The 20,905-nt window shown below is 38.2% G+C and overlaps 3 protein-coding genes across 4 annotated transcripts in view; all 3 read left to right on the top strand.

The window, feature by feature from the left end:
- The first annotated feature begins 263 nt into the window (after nucleotides 1-263).
- LOC146872706 (silk gland factor 1) lies at nucleotides 264-2,887 on the top strand. Its single transcript, XM_085659601.1, has one exon. It carries the CDS (start codon nucleotides 1,186-1,188, stop codon nucleotides 2,728-2,730), a length of 1,545 nt encoding a protein of 514 aa, XP_085515727.1. The 5' UTR covers nucleotides 264-1,185; the 3' UTR covers nucleotides 2,731-2,887.
- Nucleotides 2,764-6,078, top strand: LOC118446197 (uncharacterized; the record flags this gene model as incomplete). Its single annotated transcript, XM_035876578.2, has 1 exon — nucleotides 2,764-6,078. A coding segment is annotated over one exon (447 nt), but the record flags the coding sequence as incomplete, so codon positions are not given.
- A 10,479-nt stretch (nucleotides 6,079-16,557) lies between these two features.
- PpD3 (protein phosphatase D3) overlaps nucleotides 16,558-20,905 on the top strand; it is an 83,524-nt gene continuing 79,176 nt past the window's right edge. For both annotated transcript variants that reach the window (XM_035876568.2, XM_035876566.2), the window contains exon 1: nucleotides 16,558-16,699. The gene's annotated coding sequence lies outside the window, so the exon portion shown is untranslated. The remainder of the gene's footprint in view (nucleotides 16,700-20,905) is intronic.

The following is a 20,905-nucleotide window of genomic DNA, read 5'->3' as shown; positions in this document are numbered from 1 at the left end:
CAGAGAGAAAGAGAGAGAAACAGAGAGAAAGAGAGAAAGAGAGAGAGAGAGAGGAAGAGAGAGAGAGAGAGAGAAGTCCTGTCGCGGCCACGATTCATCGCATCTCGAAACTCCGTGATACGGCCACGCCACCGGTAGAAGAGTCGAGAGAGTCCGATTGGTTGGTTAATACCAACGGTGGGATCAGGAAGGTACCCATTGGTTCGTATAGAATGTTCGGGCGCGGCGCCATGTTGCATAGAGTGGGGTGTATTTGAACAAGACTCGGCGACTCAAGAGTAGCGGAGAACACTCGCTAACCGGCCTCCATCCACACGGCACACAGAGGTAGAATAGTGTAGAGGTGAGGTGGCTCCAAACAGGCCCCGTTCAAACAACCGAGCGCGCTTCTACGCGACAAACGGTGCTGGTGTCGCCGCCACCATCGTTGTCGTCGTCGACGTCGTCGACGTCGTCGCCGTCGTGTCGTTGTTGTTGTTGTTGTTGTTGTTGTCGTCGTCCTCGTCGTCGTCGTCATCGTCGTTGTCGGCGACATTCGCGAAAGTGCCGTGGCCTCTTCTCTAACTACGATCATCGTGTCATTTGTTGGAACAACAATTATACTACCCCAACATACCACCGAGGAGGACAGGGCAGCGTGCGCGCGTGAACACAACTTACGTGTCATCGAGTGTCGTCCTTCGTGCCGGCCCGACGGACGTCGTACATGCATTGTTTCGCTTAAGGAGAACACAGTGCACGTATAGGGAATAAATATAGGTCGTGAATGAAGGTCGATCATTAGTTTTTGGAATTTCTCACTGAAACTGCGGTGAACTGTATAATAGGAGGCGTGTGAGGACACGAGGATAAGATCCTAGTGTTGATAAGAAAATTTTGTGAATTGTTGAGTGTAATATTAAGGAATAAGGACAAAGAGAAAAAGATAGGGATAACGACAGAGATAGAAATATAGAAAGAAATTCAATCGAAAAGAACAGAGTGAAGGTGCCGCGTGATCGAGATACTTCAAGGAAGAACCTTTATCGTTACCGTGATTCAGTGAGACGTGAGGATTAAAGTGAAGGAAGTACGGGCGGATATAAGATTAAGGGGTCACCGGATTATCAGCAGTCGTGGTACCGTGGCTTTCATGATTCCCGCTTGACGTCTCGACAGCAGCCCACCCCGGCACCGGTGAGCTCTATGACCATGCTCCAGTCGCAAAAGCTGTACAGCGAGGCTGGTAGTCTCGGTGGTGCCATGACCAGCGCCGCGATGTCCAGTATGGGCAGCATGGCACCCACGTACAGCTCGATAAATTCGATGGGTTGCGTGTCTATGGGGATGTCGATGGGCGTTGGAGTCGGCCCGAGTTGCAGTCCTCAGGGAGCCGGTGGATTCAATATGAGCACGATGAGCTCGGCAATGGGGATGGCTTCGATGGGTGGTGGTGGCATGGGTGGTTATGGAGGTACATCGATGGGCGGTGGTGGCGCTTGCATGAGCGCCGTGGGTTATGGTCCGTTAACGCCAGGCGGTGGTACCGCTGTAACCAGAGATCCTTTGTCGTTAACCGAACCAGACTCTCCGAATTCTGCCCTTCAACGTGCACGTACCGATAAATCTTATCGGCGAAGTTACACGCACGCAAAACCGCCTTACTCCTATATTAGTTTGATCACGATGGCGATACAAAACGCGCCAACCAAAATGCTCACACTTTCGGAGATTTATCAATTTATTATGGATCTATTCCCGTTTTATCGGCAGAATCAGCAACGATGGCAAAATTCGATAAGACATTCCCTTAGTTTCAATGATTGCTTCGTTAAAGTACCGCGAACACCTGATAAACCGGGTAAAGGTTCCTTTTGGACGCTGCATCCGGAGAGCGGTAATATGTTCGAAAATGGTTGTTATTTGCGTCGTCAAAAGAGGTTCAAAGACGAAAAGAAAGAATTGACGAGGCAGAATAACAAACATCAACAGCACCAACAGCATCACTCGGGTGCTGCGGCCGCGGCTGCTGCCGCCGCTGCTGCTGCAGCAGCCGCCGCCGCTGGTCATAATAGTCCGAATTCTCATGATCTTGGTCATGGCGGTAAGAAGACACCCTCGTCCCTTCATCATGCCCCTCAGCAACAGGACGACAAAGACCTTCACTCTTTGGTCTCGACTCATCATCATCATCACTCGGCTGGGCTTCATCAGCATCATGCTGCTCTTAAAAGTGACACCACCGATATCGGTGGATTGTTAGGACCAGATCTCGGTACGGCACATGACGAACTAACTGCCATGGTCAGTCGTACACTTCATCCTCACTTGCTATCCGATCCGGCGGCTCTTCATCATGGTATGGCAGGGAGCCTAAAACAAGAGCCACCTTATACGGCTGCCAGTCATCCATTTAGCATTACCAGGTTATTACCTGGCGCAACGGCAGGTACGTCGCCAGGTGCCCAAGATACGAAGCCACCGGAGATGAAGATGTATGAACAGCTTCATCAGAGCTACGCGAATTTCGGCTCACCTCATCACCCCCATGCACATTCCGCCCCGCCAAGTCATCATCATCATAATGGAATGCACGCTGGCTCGAATACCGCTGGAGGACCCATGCACAATATGAGTAATCATCATCATCAAGAATATTACCAGAGTCCTTTGTACCATCACGCGACAAGCGTGGCTACCAGCAGTGCGCCTCCTCCTCCGTCGGTCGCCACAGCGGCTCCAGGATTGTGACATCACGCTACTCACCCCTACGCCTTGGCTTGAGTCGCTGCCGTTGCGGTCTATGCCGCTTCTGCTGCTTCCGTTGCCGGTGTTACCGTCGCAAATTCGAATCATCTTTCTCCGACGACGATCGACGACGTTCTTCCTTCACCGCAGCCGCCGCCGCCGCCGCCGCAACCACTACCACCATCACCGCCGCCGCCACAATCATCATCACCGCCACCACCGCCGCCGCCACCGCCTCTTCCACCACCACCTCAATCGTCCGCGTCTTCCTCTTCGTCCTCCTCTTCTTCTTCGGTTTCTCTCGCTCAACATCAACATCATCTTAATCAACAACATCAACAACATTATCAACAACAACAACAAGAACATCAACAACGCCGTCGACGTCGTTCCGACGAAACCTCTTCTTGGCAGGTTGTCGATGACGAGTACGACGAATACGATGAAGACGAAGAGGACGACGAAGAGGAAAGTATTGCGTGAAAAGGAGACTCCGATTCCATCCAAGGTACGGTCAACCGGTATTCGCCTTTTCAACTGGCACGAACGAAGATCCCCGGACGTACATATAAACTCTGCTCGATTCAATAATCTCGAAAACCTTTTCTATCGAAAATCAGTTATTTTTTTTTTTTGTTTTTGAGTATTTTTGTCTTTCGTTTTCTTTTCTTTTTTTTTTTTCACATTCGACGATGGTTAATGAGCTTATAAAGCACATCGTTCGGCTGAAATGTGTCACGTCGATCACGTAGAGTCTCTTCCCTCTATCCACTTCTTTTATTTCCTCTTCTTCCTTCAGTATATTTTTTTTCGTCCTTGAAAAAAAGTGGACAAACCGTGTACTTTGAAATTGTCTCGAGAGTTTCCTTCCCGTTTTACTTGTCTTCTCACCGAAAACAGAAAGATGACTCGAAGCCGTCCTCGTTCGAGTCGCGACGCGTGGGGTGCGTGGTTGTTGTTGTTGTTGTTGTTCTTGTTGTTGGTGGTGGTAGTGGTGGTGATGGTGGTGGTAGTGGTAGTAGTGGTAGTGGTAGTGGTGGTGGTGGTGGTGGTGGTGGTGGTGGTGGTGTTGCTGCTGCTGCTGCTGCTGCTGCTGCTACTACTGCTGCTGCTACTACTGCTGCTGCTGCTGCTGTTCTTGTGGAATTTTAAAGGCATAATTAATTAACATGGGTGCGTACGTCTAATCGATAAATGTATACATTGCAAATTGCAATTAAATGACGAAAAAGAAAAATAAAAAATAAATAAAACGATGCGAAAGTGTCTCTCCGATATGCGACCGATTAGCTTCGAACATCGATATTCGATAGATTATCTATACATATATCTCTGTATTAGCCGCGCGTAAACGTGAAAACGTTATTTATGTTTTCACTCTTTGGATATTATTGCGAGGACAATATTTTCGATTCTATATTTACACGCGAGACGACGGCGAAATATGCTTTGACGCGAGCCTAATAATGAATTTTAGCGGTTAGTCGAACGATGAGAAGAATAATGATAATTTAAAACGAAAGAAAACAAAATGAAAGAAAAAAAATAATAAAAAAAGGGGAAAAAAGCAGAAGAAGGAACAAAAGAAAAAAAAGAAAAAGAAATGAGAAAGAAGACGAAAACGAAGACGAAAAAGAAGATAAAGGAAAAGTAAAAGGAGGAAAACGTTGTTACCACTGCGATTACATTTAACCGATATGCAGACGATGCTTTATAGTTTTTGCGATAGTTTTATTTCGCGCACAATCGTTCCTCGAGCCTCCGTCCACGATCCTGTACTTACTTACGTAGCATGGAGTGGTATACAACGATTCTCTGATAGGCGCTAGAATTAAATAGAAAAACTAAAAAAGACAAAAAAAAAACAAACAAACAAACAAACAAACAAAAAAAAAAGAAAAGAAAAGTGAAAAAAAATAAAAAAAAAAAAAAAAAGAAGCGTAGTATCGTAGTGTGCTTTACTTTACAAACGATCGAATTAATAATCGATCGCGATTCGTCTTCTTCGACTCATTTGTTAGACTCCTGCTTCCTTTTTAAAAAAATCGGATTAAATCATTGACATAGTTTATTTTCTATCTTTCTATTTGCAATTCGTTTATCTCGATTTTCAATTTACCATTTGTCGATCTGTCAATGTATGCAAGAATGCGTAGGGATGCGCCAGGTTGAGCGTACGACGACACTTAAACAATTTATTGTTAGTAACAAATCTTTTCGTTGATGTAACATTCGAACGAGATGCGATGTTCGAGAGTATCGATTTACGATTGCTATATTATCAAGCGACAGCAGCAGGTCTTTCGAAATTATTTTGGAATTAGTCATTTTATATACGCATGCATGTGTGTATATACAATAAATACATACATACATACGTATGTACGTACGTAGATACATACATATGTTATTATCATTTGTTGTGTAGAAAAACACGCTCGCTTGTTTTCGGTCGTTGATCTCGATTTCGCGCGCGTCATACTTATCGCCATCGGTCTCTACTACTATTGCTACTACATTGCTACTACTACTACTACTACTATTACTATTACTACTATTACTACTACTACTACTACTTCTATTTCTATTTCTACTACTATCGCAATATTTTCAACGTATCGTGGATGATCGTACGGTATACGTTAAATCAATGGTTATTGCTATCGCTATGAGCGATCATTAAATAGAAATCAATGGCGATAAGAAGAAAAAGAAGAAGAATAGTTTCGCTCGGGTTCATTCGCACGAGAATGGATGCATCTTCGAAACGAGTCGACGTACACATAAATGGCTGTCGTAGATATCTATCGAAGAGGCATTATCGTTGTAAAGAAAATAATAGAAAATGAATTGAAATGAAACGAAATGAATTGAATTGTGAATTGAATTGAATTGAATTGAATTGAATTGAAATGAAATGAAACGAAATGAAATGAAATGTAATGAAATGAAATGAAATGAAATGAAATGAAATGAAATGAAAAGAAATTCAAAGAAAATAGAAGGAATGAAAAATGAACGCGAGACAATTTTAACGCGAGCAATGTAACACACCTACATATGTATGTATAACATTTCGGTGAGTTTATCGATCATTACATAATCGTTCGGCCGTCGTTCAGAAGCCGTTATCTTTTTAAGCGTGCTGGTAGACGTTATTAAACGTACACGTTGGTACAACGAGATCGTGAATATACGGTGTGTATCGTCCATACCAAATATATATTATAAATCAAAATCGGTCGGAGACACGGAGCAACGGTAAAATTAATTGATAGAAATAAATAAAGAAAAAAAAAAAGAAAACTAAACGAAACGAAACGAAATGAAACGAAGTTAAAAGAAAAGAAAAGCAAAGGAGAAGCGTATAATTATGATAGAATAGATCGGTGAGAATTGTTCGGGCTGCGGTGCTGTTAAATAATGACGAAGAAAAGTTAGAAGAGTGGGGGGGGGTGAAGGTTGGCGGTGATGCCGGCACAGAGAGCGACAAAAATGTGATAATCTGCGAAAATAAATATAAATTAGCGAACGTATACTCGCGATGGACGTATGTATGTAAGTGCGTCCGCTTGTGCGTGCGTCATCACTCTAGCGCACGTGTCCCAAAAATTTTGAGAAAAAAAAAAGAAAAGGAAAGGGAATAATGAATAAACGAATGAATAAAGAAAAAAAAAAAGTAAAGTGAAAATAAAAATAAAAAATAAAACGAAAAGAAAATGTTAACCAAGAAAATATATAATGATAATATAAAACGTTCTTCGAATGTGACGGACGATGAAAATGACAATGTTTTCGCCCTTGAACGTTTCAAGAATTCTCTTGTGAAAGCGTCGCGCAGGATACGTTCAGTGTTTTTTTGTATGATACATGTAGATAGCCGACAACGTGTAACGCGTATAATGTACAATATTATATGTTACAGAGAGGTATATATAATTAAATGAATAAATATATAAATATATATATATATATATATAGATATAAAAAAAATAAATGGAATCTTTAATGATACACATTATGTTAGGTGTATACATATTATATATAAAAATGAGAGAGAGAGAGAGAATGAGAGAGAGAGAGAGAGAGAGAGAGAGAGAGAGAATGAGAGAGTGAAAGAACGAATGAAAGAGTGAGAAAGAGAACGGTGTTCGCAATGCACTGTAATCGCGTATTTCAAAAGTAGATACATATTGAATTTCATTCACTGCGCTCGCGATGTTTTCTTTCTTATCTTTGCTTACATTCGCACAGATCTGTTTGAAGAAAATTCGTAATGATCCTTCTTTTCGCTCGTCGGAATAAATGAAAGGACACTTTTGAAATACGCGCTTGGCACATATAAAAATCTGTACATAATAATGACTGGCGCATCGCAAGAGATCACGTACATCCTTATTATTACTATTATTATTATTATTATTATTATTATTATTATTATTATTATTATTACTATTATCATTACTATTATTATTGTAATTATTATTATTATTATTATTATTATTATTATTATTATCATTATTATTATTATTATTATTATTATTATTCTTATGATTGCCACAATAATTACTATTATTAGTATTATTATAAGTATCATTGCAATTATATAATTTGATTCTTTTCGTTTGATATAATTTCGCGTCCTAATGTTTCACATAATTATCATCATCATAATCATAATCATTATCATCATTATTATTATCATCATCATCGTCATCATCATCATCATCATCGTCATTATCATCATGTGTCGTCGTTATTAAATCCGAGAGAATTCGGCCGACGGAAGAATCAAGGACGAATCTTGTCGACAGATCTCGAGTGGAGGCATACGAAATTGAAAATCTCGAAAGAACGATGAAATCTCATACACTCTACTACTATGCTTTTTCATTCTTGCTTGCCTCCGCCTTCTTATCATCGCTTTTAAACGACGTTTCTTCCATCGGCCATAATTCGTGCTACTCGATAGATTCTTTCATCTTTTTTTTTCATCCCTTTCTTTTTCACCCTTCTTTTTTTTTTCTTTTTTTTCCTTTTGTAGTTTCCTCTCGTCTCTTTCGTCGTCGTTTCTTTTTTCTTCTTCTTTTTTTTCTTTTTTTTTCTTTTTTTTTTTTTTTTTGTTAGTTTTTATCTCCTTCATTTTCATTTCTCTTAAGTACATCCACCAGTATTGGCATTACCGTTTTCACACATACGGCGAATTCACCCGTACGTCACGCAATCTTCGAACTGTCGTTAGTCCGACAACGTGCGATATAAAAGTGTCATTGATAAATAACGGCGAAAGTGAGAAAAAGAAAGAAAGAAAGGACGAAAGAAAGAAAGAGGGGAGAAGAGGAGAAAGAAAAAGAAAAGAAAAGAAAAAAAGAAACGAGAGAAAAAAGGAATTAGAAAAAAAGATGAAAAAAAAAAGGATAAAAGAAAAAAAAAGGAAAAAAGTAATATTATCGCGGTTAAAACGGAACGACGAGAATCGAGGATGTAAGTGTTTCAATAAAGCAACGTATTTCTATGAAATTTCATCTTTTGTCAAAGAATTTTTACACGCCACAATAATTAAACCCTTCTCTTGTTAATACCATATTATATCCTTTCATTTCCTTAATCCTATTATATGTTACAATACCAATATATCTTGATAGAATACGTATGAATGTTATATATATATATATTTCACATTGAAAAATGAATTTTCAAAGCTGGTTTAATATAGTAAATATATCAATAATCGTTATCGCGATTAAAGTATGCCGATAGTTTACTAATATAACGTCGATAGTAGATACTAATATGATTTTAAATTCTCGGAATAGAGGTGTTCAACCAGTCACCCAACAATAGAGCCGAATTTTTCTCCTTTGGTTTCAATCAAAAATGATCTTACTTTCGGTGCGGTGATCGAAACGTTATCGTTTTTTATTTTAACAAGAAAAAAAAAAAAAAGAAAAAGAAAAAAATATTGTACCAACAAAACTCTAATGAATGCGAATGAAGTCGAGCGCGTTGATACGATTGAAACGACGGTGCACGGTCCAACTTACGATGTTAAAGCATGCCTCAATGTTTTCTCGCGAAGCTTTAGCTAGAAAAGAGATAAAGTGTTTGATTAGCGGCAGAGAAGAAAAAGAGGAAAAAGAAAAGGGGAAAAAAAAGAAAAGAAAATTTTTCACTTGTACCTATACTCTTTACAATACTCAATTTTATTTTTTTCGTATGCTATCTAAGAGAATTTTTTTCCACATCTCTCAGTGCGACTCGTGTAAACAAAAAGATTGGATACCACTGCTCTGAAGTATATATAATCAATTAATTTTCAGATACGATAAAAATCGAAGACGAATATGTACATATATATATATATATATATATATATATATATATATATATACATATAGGGAACATATATCGAATGGGTAAGAGTGAGTGAGTATCTATGAAAAACAAGATAAATTATGAGCACGTGTATCACAGGGTGTTTTTGCATCCTGTTGCTCGTTAGTTAGGTGATATCTATTTCGTGAAAATAGCAGAAAAGTGAAAGAGATAGAGAGAGAGAGAGAGACAGAGAGACAGAGAGAGAGAGAGAGAGAGAAAATGTCCCAATGGTATGTAACTACATAAGCGCGTAGACAAATCAGAGAGTTCTTATCGTCCTGTTTGAAATGAAAATATTCATGCGCGCGATGCGCAAATGAAGTGGTTGTCTATACGATAATATTTAACTTCCATTCGGATACATTTGTACGAGCACTCGAAGATGTGCTCGTTGACATAGAGCCTTTTGTCGGATAAGTGCCATCAAATATCTTGTGTAAATGACCTAATCTCGCTATTACTCTATACAATCGATAGGAAACGCTCATTAGAAATAGAAACGTTTAGTTATTTCGAAAAAGGGGATGTTCATACGAAAATTTGAATTCATACTTTGACTATCGAGAGAAAGAAAGGAAACAAGAGAGAGAGAGAGAGAGAGAGAGGGAGAGAGAAAAGAAAAGAAAAGAAAAGAGATAAACGATAGCGTCTGCTTTTAAAAAACGTAACGTGTTATCGCGATGACTATGTCGTGTATATATATATATATATATATATATATATATGTATGTATATATACTTATACTCATATAAACTCAACGAGGATGAAAGTTTTCGCAATGAAATCAAACAAACAGTTACTAAACTTGATATTCTAGATATAAATCTTCACAAGAGTAAGTATAGCTAGCTGAATATTTCTAAGGACCACCGGGTATACCAATAACGATATTTGCTACTTGATTCGACCGTAAAGTATGAGTCTTAGTTAACAACGGCTGGACAATCTAGGTGCAATCTAGCGTGGATTATTCGGTATGATATACGGTACTAGATATATACCTTCGTACGTACGTAGGTACCTACCTACCTACCTACCTACCTACCTACCTACCTACCTACCTACCTACCTATCTATCTACGTACCTACCGTGAGGTACTACAAAGCTGTGTATCGCACCAATATTTGACTAAATCATGAACAATGTTTGTGTGTGATTGTATACACGTACTCGTGAGGCACGCGCGCGCGCGCGCGCGCGATAGAGAGAGCTAGCAAGAGCGCATGTGTGCGCATACTTACGTAGTTGAGCGTGCAGTTTCACGAAGAGAGCGCGTTTCTCTCTCCCTCTCTCTCTCTTTTTCTCTCTTTCTCTTTCTCGTTATATACCATGAGTGAGGAGTGGTGGAAGATCGAAAGGGAAAAGGAGAGAGGTTCATGTTGAGAAAAGAGAGAGAGAGAGAGAGAGAGAGAGAGAGAGAGAGAGAGAAGGGAGGTTGGCCGTATCGACTCGAGTGTTCTCTCTCTCTCTCTCTCTCTCTCTCGTGCGCGCGCGTGTGCTGAGTGTCGTGTAATCGAGCTACGTGCAACAGTGTGCTGGACCGTACATACCAGTTTGTAATCTCTCTTTAGGTTGTGTGCACGTGCAGCCATAATGCGCCGGAGATATCGCGCGCCAGGTACTATCTCATTGCAGAGCCTTGACGTTCAATGTACGCGCCTAGATGTTGAATAGTAAACGTGTTAGAAATAGAGGAAAAGAAAGGGAGAAAGATAGAGAGAAAGAGGGAGGCAGATTACTTTATATATTTTTTTTCCTTTCGTTAATGTTATAACAATAATAATAATAACAATAATAATAATAATAATAATAGTAATAATAATAATAATAATAATAATAATAATAATAATAATAATATTTAATAATAATATTTAATAATAATAACGATAATAATCATATCATCATAATTATAATCATAATAATCGATAATGCGTCTCTCGTTAGAGGCTTAAGCCTCGTATCATTCGCGTGTCTATATTGTCGATGCATTATCTTTAATATCTATACGTTATTGTTTTTCTCTTTCTCATTCTAACGATATCTTTGTAAAATCATCTGCGGCTTGTGAAATATCTGATTTTATTGGAAAAGGACAAGAAGAATCGAGTCAAAGAAGAGATATCTAGGATAATCTTCTCGTCTACGTGGACCTATTCGTAAAGCCTTAATCTCTTCTTTCGTGAACGATATTTAATCTCCGGACGGGGCGCAATTTCGTCGTCGGAATATCGAAAGACAAAGTCTGTGTCTCTCTGGTGTTAAGTTTGCACTTGGCCAACGTGATCGCCGAATTTCTACCGAATGCGAAGCCAGCCGAAATCGTGGGATATCCGGTTTACTTAGGTGCGGCCGAGAAATTGAAATTTTCGTAAACGGATTAGGGAGCGGTCACATACGACAAACTCTTTGTTAATTAGAATGTAATCCGGGTGTTAATGTTACGCTTGGCACGTACTATCTATCTAACTAATAACATTCTTCGAATTCTTAACGATCATTCATTATCAGTTTTTTTCCTATCTTTCAGGAAATTATATATATATATATATATATATATATATATATATATCGTAGGTTTTAATTATCACGATTAATTAATTAATTAATGATTAAGGACTATTATACCGAATTATTTATATCGAAATATTATTACGTAAATATATTAAGGTATGTATATATATATATGTATATTTATATACTTATATGCGTATATAAGAATGAAAGAAACAAAAGGATGATTTTGCTGGCTAGTAAAATGGATTTGAAAAAATCTCATAATCGATAAGAAAACTTGTTTAAGGTACTACATAGTTTTCTCTTGGAAAGAGAAAGAGAGAGAGAGAGAGAGAGAGAGAGAGAAATGAAAGAGACGAGAATTCAATCTTTACGAAGAAGTTCGCTGGGTCTCGTGGGACTTTTTAATATTTCACGCAGTGCTACTTCTCGCCATTTCATTCGGGCAACTACCGTCGGTCTTGACACTTGTACATCATATACATACATATATACATACTATACATATATATATACATATATATATATATATGTATATTATATATTGTGTTCCCCTTTTATCGTGTTCACGAGTTTGAACTGGAGACAGAGAAAATGAGAAATAGGGATAAGGAAGATAAGAAAAAAAGAAAGAAAAAAAAAAAGAAATCAAGGTAAAAAGAAAAATGTGTAATAAAATAAAAAAGGAAGAAAGAAACTACGAAAGAATATATTACATACGGACTATTTGTATTTTTTTCATTTCATAAGACTCGAATGAAATCTTACGATATTAGATCGCGTTCATTCATGAATCCGAGCGCGCGTACTACTACGCGGCGCAATGGCGAGAAAGAAAGAAACTTCGAATGGTATTAGCGATCGACTCTTTCGTCGTTCAAGATGTTCTCGATTATCTTATCTAAAAGTAAAGAGAGAGAGAGAGACAGAGAGCGAGAGAGAGAGAAAGAGAGAAAAAAAGAGAGATCCACTATTGTCTATATCGATTTCGTACGCTTATCACAAATATATTCGCATCAAAGCATCGAGTACTTTTACTCGAATCAGATATACCATGGTACACACACATATATATATATATATACATACGTACGTATATGCATGCATATATACACATATCTGTATACATAAGTGTGTTCTACTTAGATTATTTGTTATCATCATCATCATCATCATCAACATCATCGATATCGACATATATGAGAGAAAAAAAATGAAAATCCGATAGATTTCGTTTTTATTATCTCTGCAGTATATCGTATTGGCCATTTATTCAACCATCGATCGGCATTGATTTTGGGAAAAATTGGGGGTAAAGAGGAAGAATGAAAGAAAAGAAGAAAACAAAAAAAAAAGAACAAAGAAACGAAGAAATAAAAAAGGGAGAAAATATGAAAGGAGGGAGGAGTGGGTAAAAAAAAAAAAGAAGAAAAACGATAGGGAGAGAAGTGAATTTGAAAGTTCGATCGTTTTGGCGTTTACAGTTGAAGGATCCGTTCGGTAAGGATTCTTGCTCGTTTCTCTCGTTTTCTTTGAGAACGACGGGGCAGGTGGCTACGAGAGAACGGGGCGGTGGAGAAGAGGGGCGGAGCGGGTGGGCGGCGGGGTGGAGGTGGGGAAGGGGGAGGGAGAGATGGTGTAGAAGAGCGAGAAGAGTATGATGGTGCAGGAGAGAAAGAGAGAAAGAGAGAGAGGGAGAGAGTGAGTGAGTAAAGAGAAGGAGGAGAAGGAAGAGGAGGAGGAAGAGGATAGGAGGGAGAGGAAAGGAGGGAGAGTCCGTGATGCAGCTCGAACGACGAAGCGTTGCCATCGCTACGGCGAGGTATCAGCTTGCTTTCTGGTTGGTCGAGGCGAACGCGGCCTACAAGAATTCTGGTCCCGCGGGGCGAGGGAGGACGCCAGCCTGTGGTATTGACGCGCCTCGGAGAGTGAGAGGAGGTACCGAGCACGCAGGCTCGTTCAACATGGCCGACACCTCGCGCACACCCACACATCGATAAGCTCGAGTTACCCGGCTCTCACTGATAACCACGTTCCCCGTGCTCGCCGACCTCGCCATATTTCTCTTTCTCTCTCTCTCTCTCTCTCTCTCTCTCTCTCTCTTTCTCTCTCCCTCTCTTTCCCTCTCTCGCTCACTCTCCATTCTCCTCTTTTATTCTTATCTCCTTCTTCCTACGCTCGGTGCTCCGCTTTCTTTAAAGTCCCGCTCCGTCCATTTCTGTCGGTCTCTTTCCAGTCTGCCCTTCCATCCATACCACTACCACCACATAGATATATTTCTTCTCTCTATTCTACTACCTCCATTGTCCATAATTCTTTTTTCTTTCTATCCTTTTTCCTTTTTCTTTCTTTCTTTCTTTCTTTCTTTCTTTCTTCCTTTCTTTCTTTCTTTCTTTCTTTCTTTCTTTCTTTCTTCCATTCTTTCTTCTTTTTTTATTCATTTCTCCTTTCTCCATCGTTCGTTCGTATCCATCCCTTTTGCACTCTCACGAGTCGTTCGCTCTCTTATACGTAAATCGATTCACGAATATTCGTACGATGAGAGAAGAAAAAAAAAATAAAAATAGAAAACGCGTAGGTAGTTAAATAATAAGCATTATTTCGCGATAAGATACGATCGAAATGTAACGAGATTTTTATTAAAAAAAAAAAAAAAAAAAAAAAAAAAAAAAAAAAAAAAAAAAAAAAAGTAGATAAGTATCTACATGAAAATAGGTTTTCTATCGTATAGAAACATTCTCTTTATTTGTTGTTCCATCGTTCTATATAGAACGAAGGCTTTTACGTATAAATCGTATTGGGTCTCGTTGCGTTTTCCTGAACGCGCCATTTGCGAATCTCCATTAATGGCGTTTTAATGGAGCCGCGTTTCCAATTTCACGCACGACACCACTACTGGCCGATCCGTTTCCCCGCTCCCATTTCCCGCGCTTTTTCACAGCCGAGGAGTTCGATTGTTATTCGGCCGGTGGTTAATTTCGACGGTACCATCGCTATTCGGACGCACCCCTTCCCCCTATGATACAAGCAACGGATTCGAATGAAAAACAGCTTTCGGATGGTCGTGGTTGGTCGTGGCAGTGTTGCCGATGGAAACTCGTCTGATATTTGCCGGAACATTCATTTGTAGGGGCCACCTTCATTTAGCTTTTTCGTGTAGAGAAAAGGCAAAGCTTTGAAATTGATTGGTAACGGGTTGTAAAAGGTTGAAAGGATGTGAGCTTTACAGTGCTTTTAATGTTTTCTCTCTTTCTCTTTCTCTTTCTCTCTCTTTTTCCCTTTTTCTCTCTCTCACTCTTTTTATTCTATCATTTTAGAAGTATTCATCGTCGAAGATTAAAAGATTAAACGACGAATGGAAAAAAAAATCTCATGCAATAATACAAAAAAAAAAAAGAAAAAACGAAAGAAGAAAGAAAATCGATTTCTTCCTTCGTTTTTAGAGATTAATTTTAATCTATTTTCCGATGTCTCGCGTACGATAAATATGGACTAAACGATCCCTTAATTCGTAGGGCGTAAAAATCAGGAGGGCGGAGTCGACCGGGGCCGAAATCAGGTGTAACGGATCAAATGCGAGCGCACATGTTGCATTCTCGTAACAACCCCAACGTTCACGATGTCTTAACACCCTCTATCTATAAAGCTCGAAGCCCCGATTCATGCGCGCACACCTAATTATACGCTATTATATAGATAATAGGATGAGGCCTGAACAGATCGCTAATTCGCGAGCTACAAAGTCGATGAAAAGTAATTCTTGGGTTTCGCGTGGGGCTCTTCGCTTTAATCCCTACGATCGATCGGTGACCGGCGTACGAGCATCGTCGTAATGGCCGACCAATGCGATTCGTTATGGCATGGTCATCGGCATGGTCATCGGCCTGCAAATCCGTGTGATGCTTCGACTGGCACGTTGTGTTTCAATGAGAGGAAAAGATAGAGAACGAGAGAGAGAACGAGGGAGAGAACGAGAGAGAGAGAGAACGAGAGAGAGAGAGAGAGAGAGAGAAAGAAAGAGAGACGATGCACGAGCACGCAAAACCTCGTCAGTCACTAGTCCACTCTAGTCCACTCCAGAAAATTAATACGTCAGTCGTGAAACGTCCAGTCTGTCATCGAACGCGTTGCTAGAGGAAGGAACGTTCGTTGGTTGCGTTGCAGAGTTTGTGCGGTGCGTTTTGCTTTTGCTTTAGTTCTCTCTCTCTCTCTCTCTCTCTCTCTTCTTCCTCTTCCTTTCTCTCTCTCTCTCTCTCTCTCTCTCTTCTTTCTCTTCCTTTCTCTCTCTCTCTCTCTCTCTCTCTTCTTCCTCTTCCTTTCTCTCTCTCTCTCTCTCTCTCTCTCTTCTTCCTCTTCCTTTCTCTCTCTCTCTCTCTCTTTCTCTCTTCTTCCTCTTTCTCTCTCTCTCTCTCTCTCTCTTTCTCTCTCAACTCTCTATCTTTTTCTCTCTGTTTGCCCATCGGCGATGACGGGAGAGGATGAGAATACAGGGGTTGGTAGGAGGGATGGACAGCATATAATTAATCACCGCTCATCCATCATGCAGTCCTGACGCGCGCGGTCACTCTACGGATAATAGATTTGCCTCTCGTAATATTGCGACCGTGTCTGCTTCTCCGATAGCAACGAATATTTTCCCATCTTTTTTTCTTCCTTTCTTTTTCCTTTTCTTTTTATTTTTACCTCCTCCCTCTCCCCTATTTTCTTTTATCTACTGAAAATGAGTCAAATTTTATCGTCATTCAATATACTTATGTAGATAGGTAAATATACGATGCGATGTATCTATATATCTATAGATATATATATATAGATACATATATATAGATATAAACGTATCTATAATTCGTAATTTCGCGCCTTTCTACCTTGCAATCGGTGGTAAGCGTGGTAATCGGTGTCATGGCGGCACGCGCGCATGCGCACTATTCCCGAATCTGTTGGTTACCATGCATCGTAATCTTCGTCGCGAATTTATTTTCATTAACGAAGTGAATTAGTACAGTGTGTAATAGGTCGTACGTCAATGGTTTATGTTTTATGGTGTTCATAAAACGTGAGAAGGCACAGATTATTTGGTAAGATCGTTTTGTCTTTTCCATTATCTAAAACATACATCATAACCCTACTATTTATGAACGTAATTTTCAATCTTCGCAAAAGTGTAACACGATTCGGTGCACTATTACTTATCGTATCGACGATATCGATCTAGAATCTTGTCCCTTATCGAACATCGATGTGATGCAATTGATGATGAAAGGAATTTCACGCTCGATCGTATTAAACGCAGGATCATCTTTTAATCTCTAATCGATTTTCCTCCATTGTTCCATGAAATTAGGTTAGATACGTGATATAGTTATCTATTGTTATTTCTATCGATAGAATAATAATCATTTTGTTTTATGATCGATGACAAATTTCGAATCTAATCTGATTTATTATATTTCAAGGAACAAAATATTCTTATGTCGTATCATAGGGCGCGTTTCACTATACTTTCGCGGAACTTACGTTCAAATATCATATTGTCATATTATCATCGTATCGCGTTATTTTAACGTTAAAAATAATAAATATATTTCAATTTATTTCCCCGGGTGTATTTTGAATCTCGTTAATCGATAATTAATGCAAAAATGGTGTCGATCTTCGTTGGATAGAACAATGCGATGCGTCTCGTCAAATTTGTGCAGCGGCGCATTATTTTCCGCGTAAAGCGACTCGATTTTACTTCATTCAATAATCTGTGTACGCGAAGCAAATACTGCTTATAGTTCAGTTGGTTTAAATAACCGCATGCTCAGAATATTCGATGATTATTTAGAGTGAGAAACATATATAGGTATACGGGACGCGATTTGCAAATGATCGAGGGTCGTTGCCGTTGGTGCGTCGATCGTTAAAAACATTTCGGATGTGTTTACATTTAATAACAATTATTTCCAGGCTGACGTTTCTGGCTTTTAATCCGGCTATCCTGTCGGCGGGATAATTATTCCTAATCAATGCGCGGAATCCATACGGTTGTGTGACTTCGAAATTTTCTCTTTTCACCGACACGGTGAAAAATTGTATTCGTTAATAATTCGATTTACAATTAAAATACGATCGTGCATAAATTTTCGGTCGATCGAACGGAGCAAATCAAAATGTAAAGAAGCTATCGTTGATTCTCTTTCGTTACGGGAATATATTTTAATGTCGAATATTACTATTAACAAATTAATCGATAAAACGTTTTAATTATTGAGAGAGAAAGAGAGAGAGAGAGAGAGAGAGAGAGAGAGAGAGAGAGAGAAAGACATGGATATTATTTTCAAAAGTACTTTGTCTTTCCCTTTCATGGATTTCTCTGGGTGCGATGATTCGTACACGACAAACAAGACGATTGTAAAAGAGCGCCGATTTATACGGTCGACAGGGCGTTCGCTCATCTAAATACTCCTATATTCCTCCTAATTCTTCGAACAATCCTTTGGGATTACCCCTTGCACGCGTCTATCATTCTCCTTTTTCCTTTGCCAACCCTCCAGCTAGTTTCGATCAACCCCCGAACATTCGTCGACCGGAAAGCGAAGATCTCTCAGGCATGCTCTTAAATCGTCGAATAGGCTCAATGAAAATTTACAACAACAATATGTGAGAATATAGAGAACGTAATATATACATATATATTCCTATACATATTTACTTAATATTTTCAAGGGAATATTAAATAACAAAAATAAAGAAAAATTATAAAAATTGAAGAAAATTATAAAAATTAAAAATCATTATAACAAAATAGAATATTTCTTTATTACGATAAAATTGAAAAAGTTGTCAATTGGAAAGATTCGTAGAAATTAATATAAAGTTAGATGGAAACATCTAAATGTCAAATTCACACAATTTCATGGGGGTTGGCTAGCCGCAATGAGTATAGTTAGCATTTCATGGGGTGTGTTTTATTCTCGGGTGTTGCACCAGCGGCATATCCGCGGGGGTTGCAAACCGAACCCCATAGACGATGTTAAACGGTGCAATCTTAAGCCGTATCCCCATTGAACACCCTCACCACCACCGGCAGCAGTTGGCACGAATCCTTCGGATAGGGGCGTTTACGCGAGATTTACGTGATGCGACAAACAACTCCATTAATGTCGACAGATACGTCCGACCTTTCGTCAATCTCGCACCCGTAACGTAGATATATACTATATATATATATATATATATATATATATATATATATTTATATGTATGTGTATGTATATATATATATATATATATATGTACATATATAAATATTTATTATGTATATATTCCAGCACGATATTTCTTTGTTTTCAATTACTCGACGTCTCAATATGTAATGTTTTTGTAAATACTCGTATCATCGGATATGTCCTATCATTGATCATCCTAGGACAATATTACTCTCTGTTTTGATTTCTTTATATACCGAGTTTCTTTCATTCATATTATTTTCGTAAATGTTACGTCATCGAATATTCCAAGAAATATGTTCTATCATTGATCGTCCTAAGACAATGTCACCGTTCCCGTTTTGATTTCTTGTAAACTCAATTCGTATTAGTCTTAAACGAGTAATCAAATAGTGAACAGTATTTACACGGTATAAGTCTTAGCTTTAATACTTATTCTCTTTTACATATAATTTTCGTTATATCGTTTAATCATGTAATCATATCTAATTTATTATAATTAAAACATTATCTTATCCAAGATTATAATGTTAATTGGATCAGTCAAATGGAAACTCGTCGTCGGATATTGAAGAGCATACATACATAAGGTATGTCTTACCTTTAATTTGTTTTATTTAAATTTTATTTTACGTCGTATCTTTACGTCGTTCAAAGTCTAATTTTATTTATTTTATTTCAAATTAAAACATATATATATATATATATATATATATATATATATATATCTTATGGAAGATTATGTTATATACCGTTAATAGGATAAAAATCTAACGAGTTCTTTAAGACTTATCTTTATTGATTTTTCTTTCTTCCTTTCTTGCTTTCCTTCTTTATTTTCATCTTATTTTTAATATTTTAGTTACTCTACTCGGACGTAAGAAAATATCTTACGTTTATACTTCGAAGGGTGCGATCATCTTCTTAATCATCATCATCATCATCATAATCATCATCATCATCATTTGGAATGAAACTGGTTGTCCTTTGTGGATTCTCTTCGTTGGATATTCATGACTTTGTTTTTTACGTGAGTTTTACTTGAACATTGTATTAAAACGATGATCAACCGAATGGATCGTGATGATATTATGTATGTGTTTACATGTCGTAAATTATACCTATCCTCTTCGTTATTTGCTCTAACACAGTCCATAACACATACACATGGACACGTGTACATATACACACACACACACACACACACACACACACACACACACACACACACACACACACACACACACACACACATACATGCGCGTCCGTACACGTGTACACACGTACAAAGAGACAGACAGTGCATTCTTTAGAATAGGCTGATACGTCCGTCGGTTCTGGCTAGCTAGAATCGGAATAATAGAGCCGCCAATGGAACGGGCTTAACTGAACTAAATCCTCGTTCGGTCGTGTGAAATACAATAGCCGATAGACGGGGGGGAGTTAAACTTATTCTGATTTCTGCCACGCGACCAATTCGTAACGTTGTTCTTTTTCTCTGTCCTCTCGTTTCACGAGAGAATGCATCACGAGAATTAGCTTGGAAAGGTAATTCTCTCTCGTTGACGTGTCCAACTTGACCAGGGAAAAAATCTAATAAAAATTATTAAGATGTTTGACAAGTACGTAACCATAGCTATTAAGTTTTTACGTGCATGACATATATTTCTTCATTATAATATCAAATTTATATAGATTTATATAATTTTTGTTTTGTTTAAAAAAATTCTTTTTTTTTTTTTTTTTTTCTTTTTGTATTAACATTTATTTAAATTTAATCGCGTAAAATTTAATAGTAAGCGTGTTATTCCTTTTTTTTTCTCTCTCTCTCTCTTTTTTTTTTGCATAACTAGCGAAAATCAATTGAAAATTATTAAGATGTCTGATCTCGTTTTACATATATCCGTTAAGTTTCTACGTACATAGATAATATTTATTTATTATATATCAAATTTATATTGATTCATATAAAAATGATTTTTTTTCTATCTTTTTTTTTCTTTTTATCTTTTTTGTATCTTCTTTTTTTTTTATCTTTTTTTTTTTTTTTTTTTATTTATTTACCTTTTT

This window comes from Vespa mandarinia, chromosome 10, assembly GCF_050613455.1.
Source record: "Vespa mandarinia isolate Hongniang chromosome 10, ASM5061345v1, whole genome shotgun sequence".
In the NCBI taxonomy this organism is placed as follows: domain Eukaryota; kingdom Metazoa; phylum Arthropoda; class Insecta; order Hymenoptera; family Vespidae; genus Vespa; species Vespa mandarinia.
Note: the sequence above shows the minus strand (reverse complement) of the source record. Positions and strands in the feature narration are given on the sequence as shown.

Coding starts and splice junctions, on each gene's coding strand:
- LOC146872706 (XM_085659601.1), top strand. CDS start 1,186: ATGACCATGCTCCAGTCGCAAAAGCTGTACAGCGAGGCTGGTAGTCTC.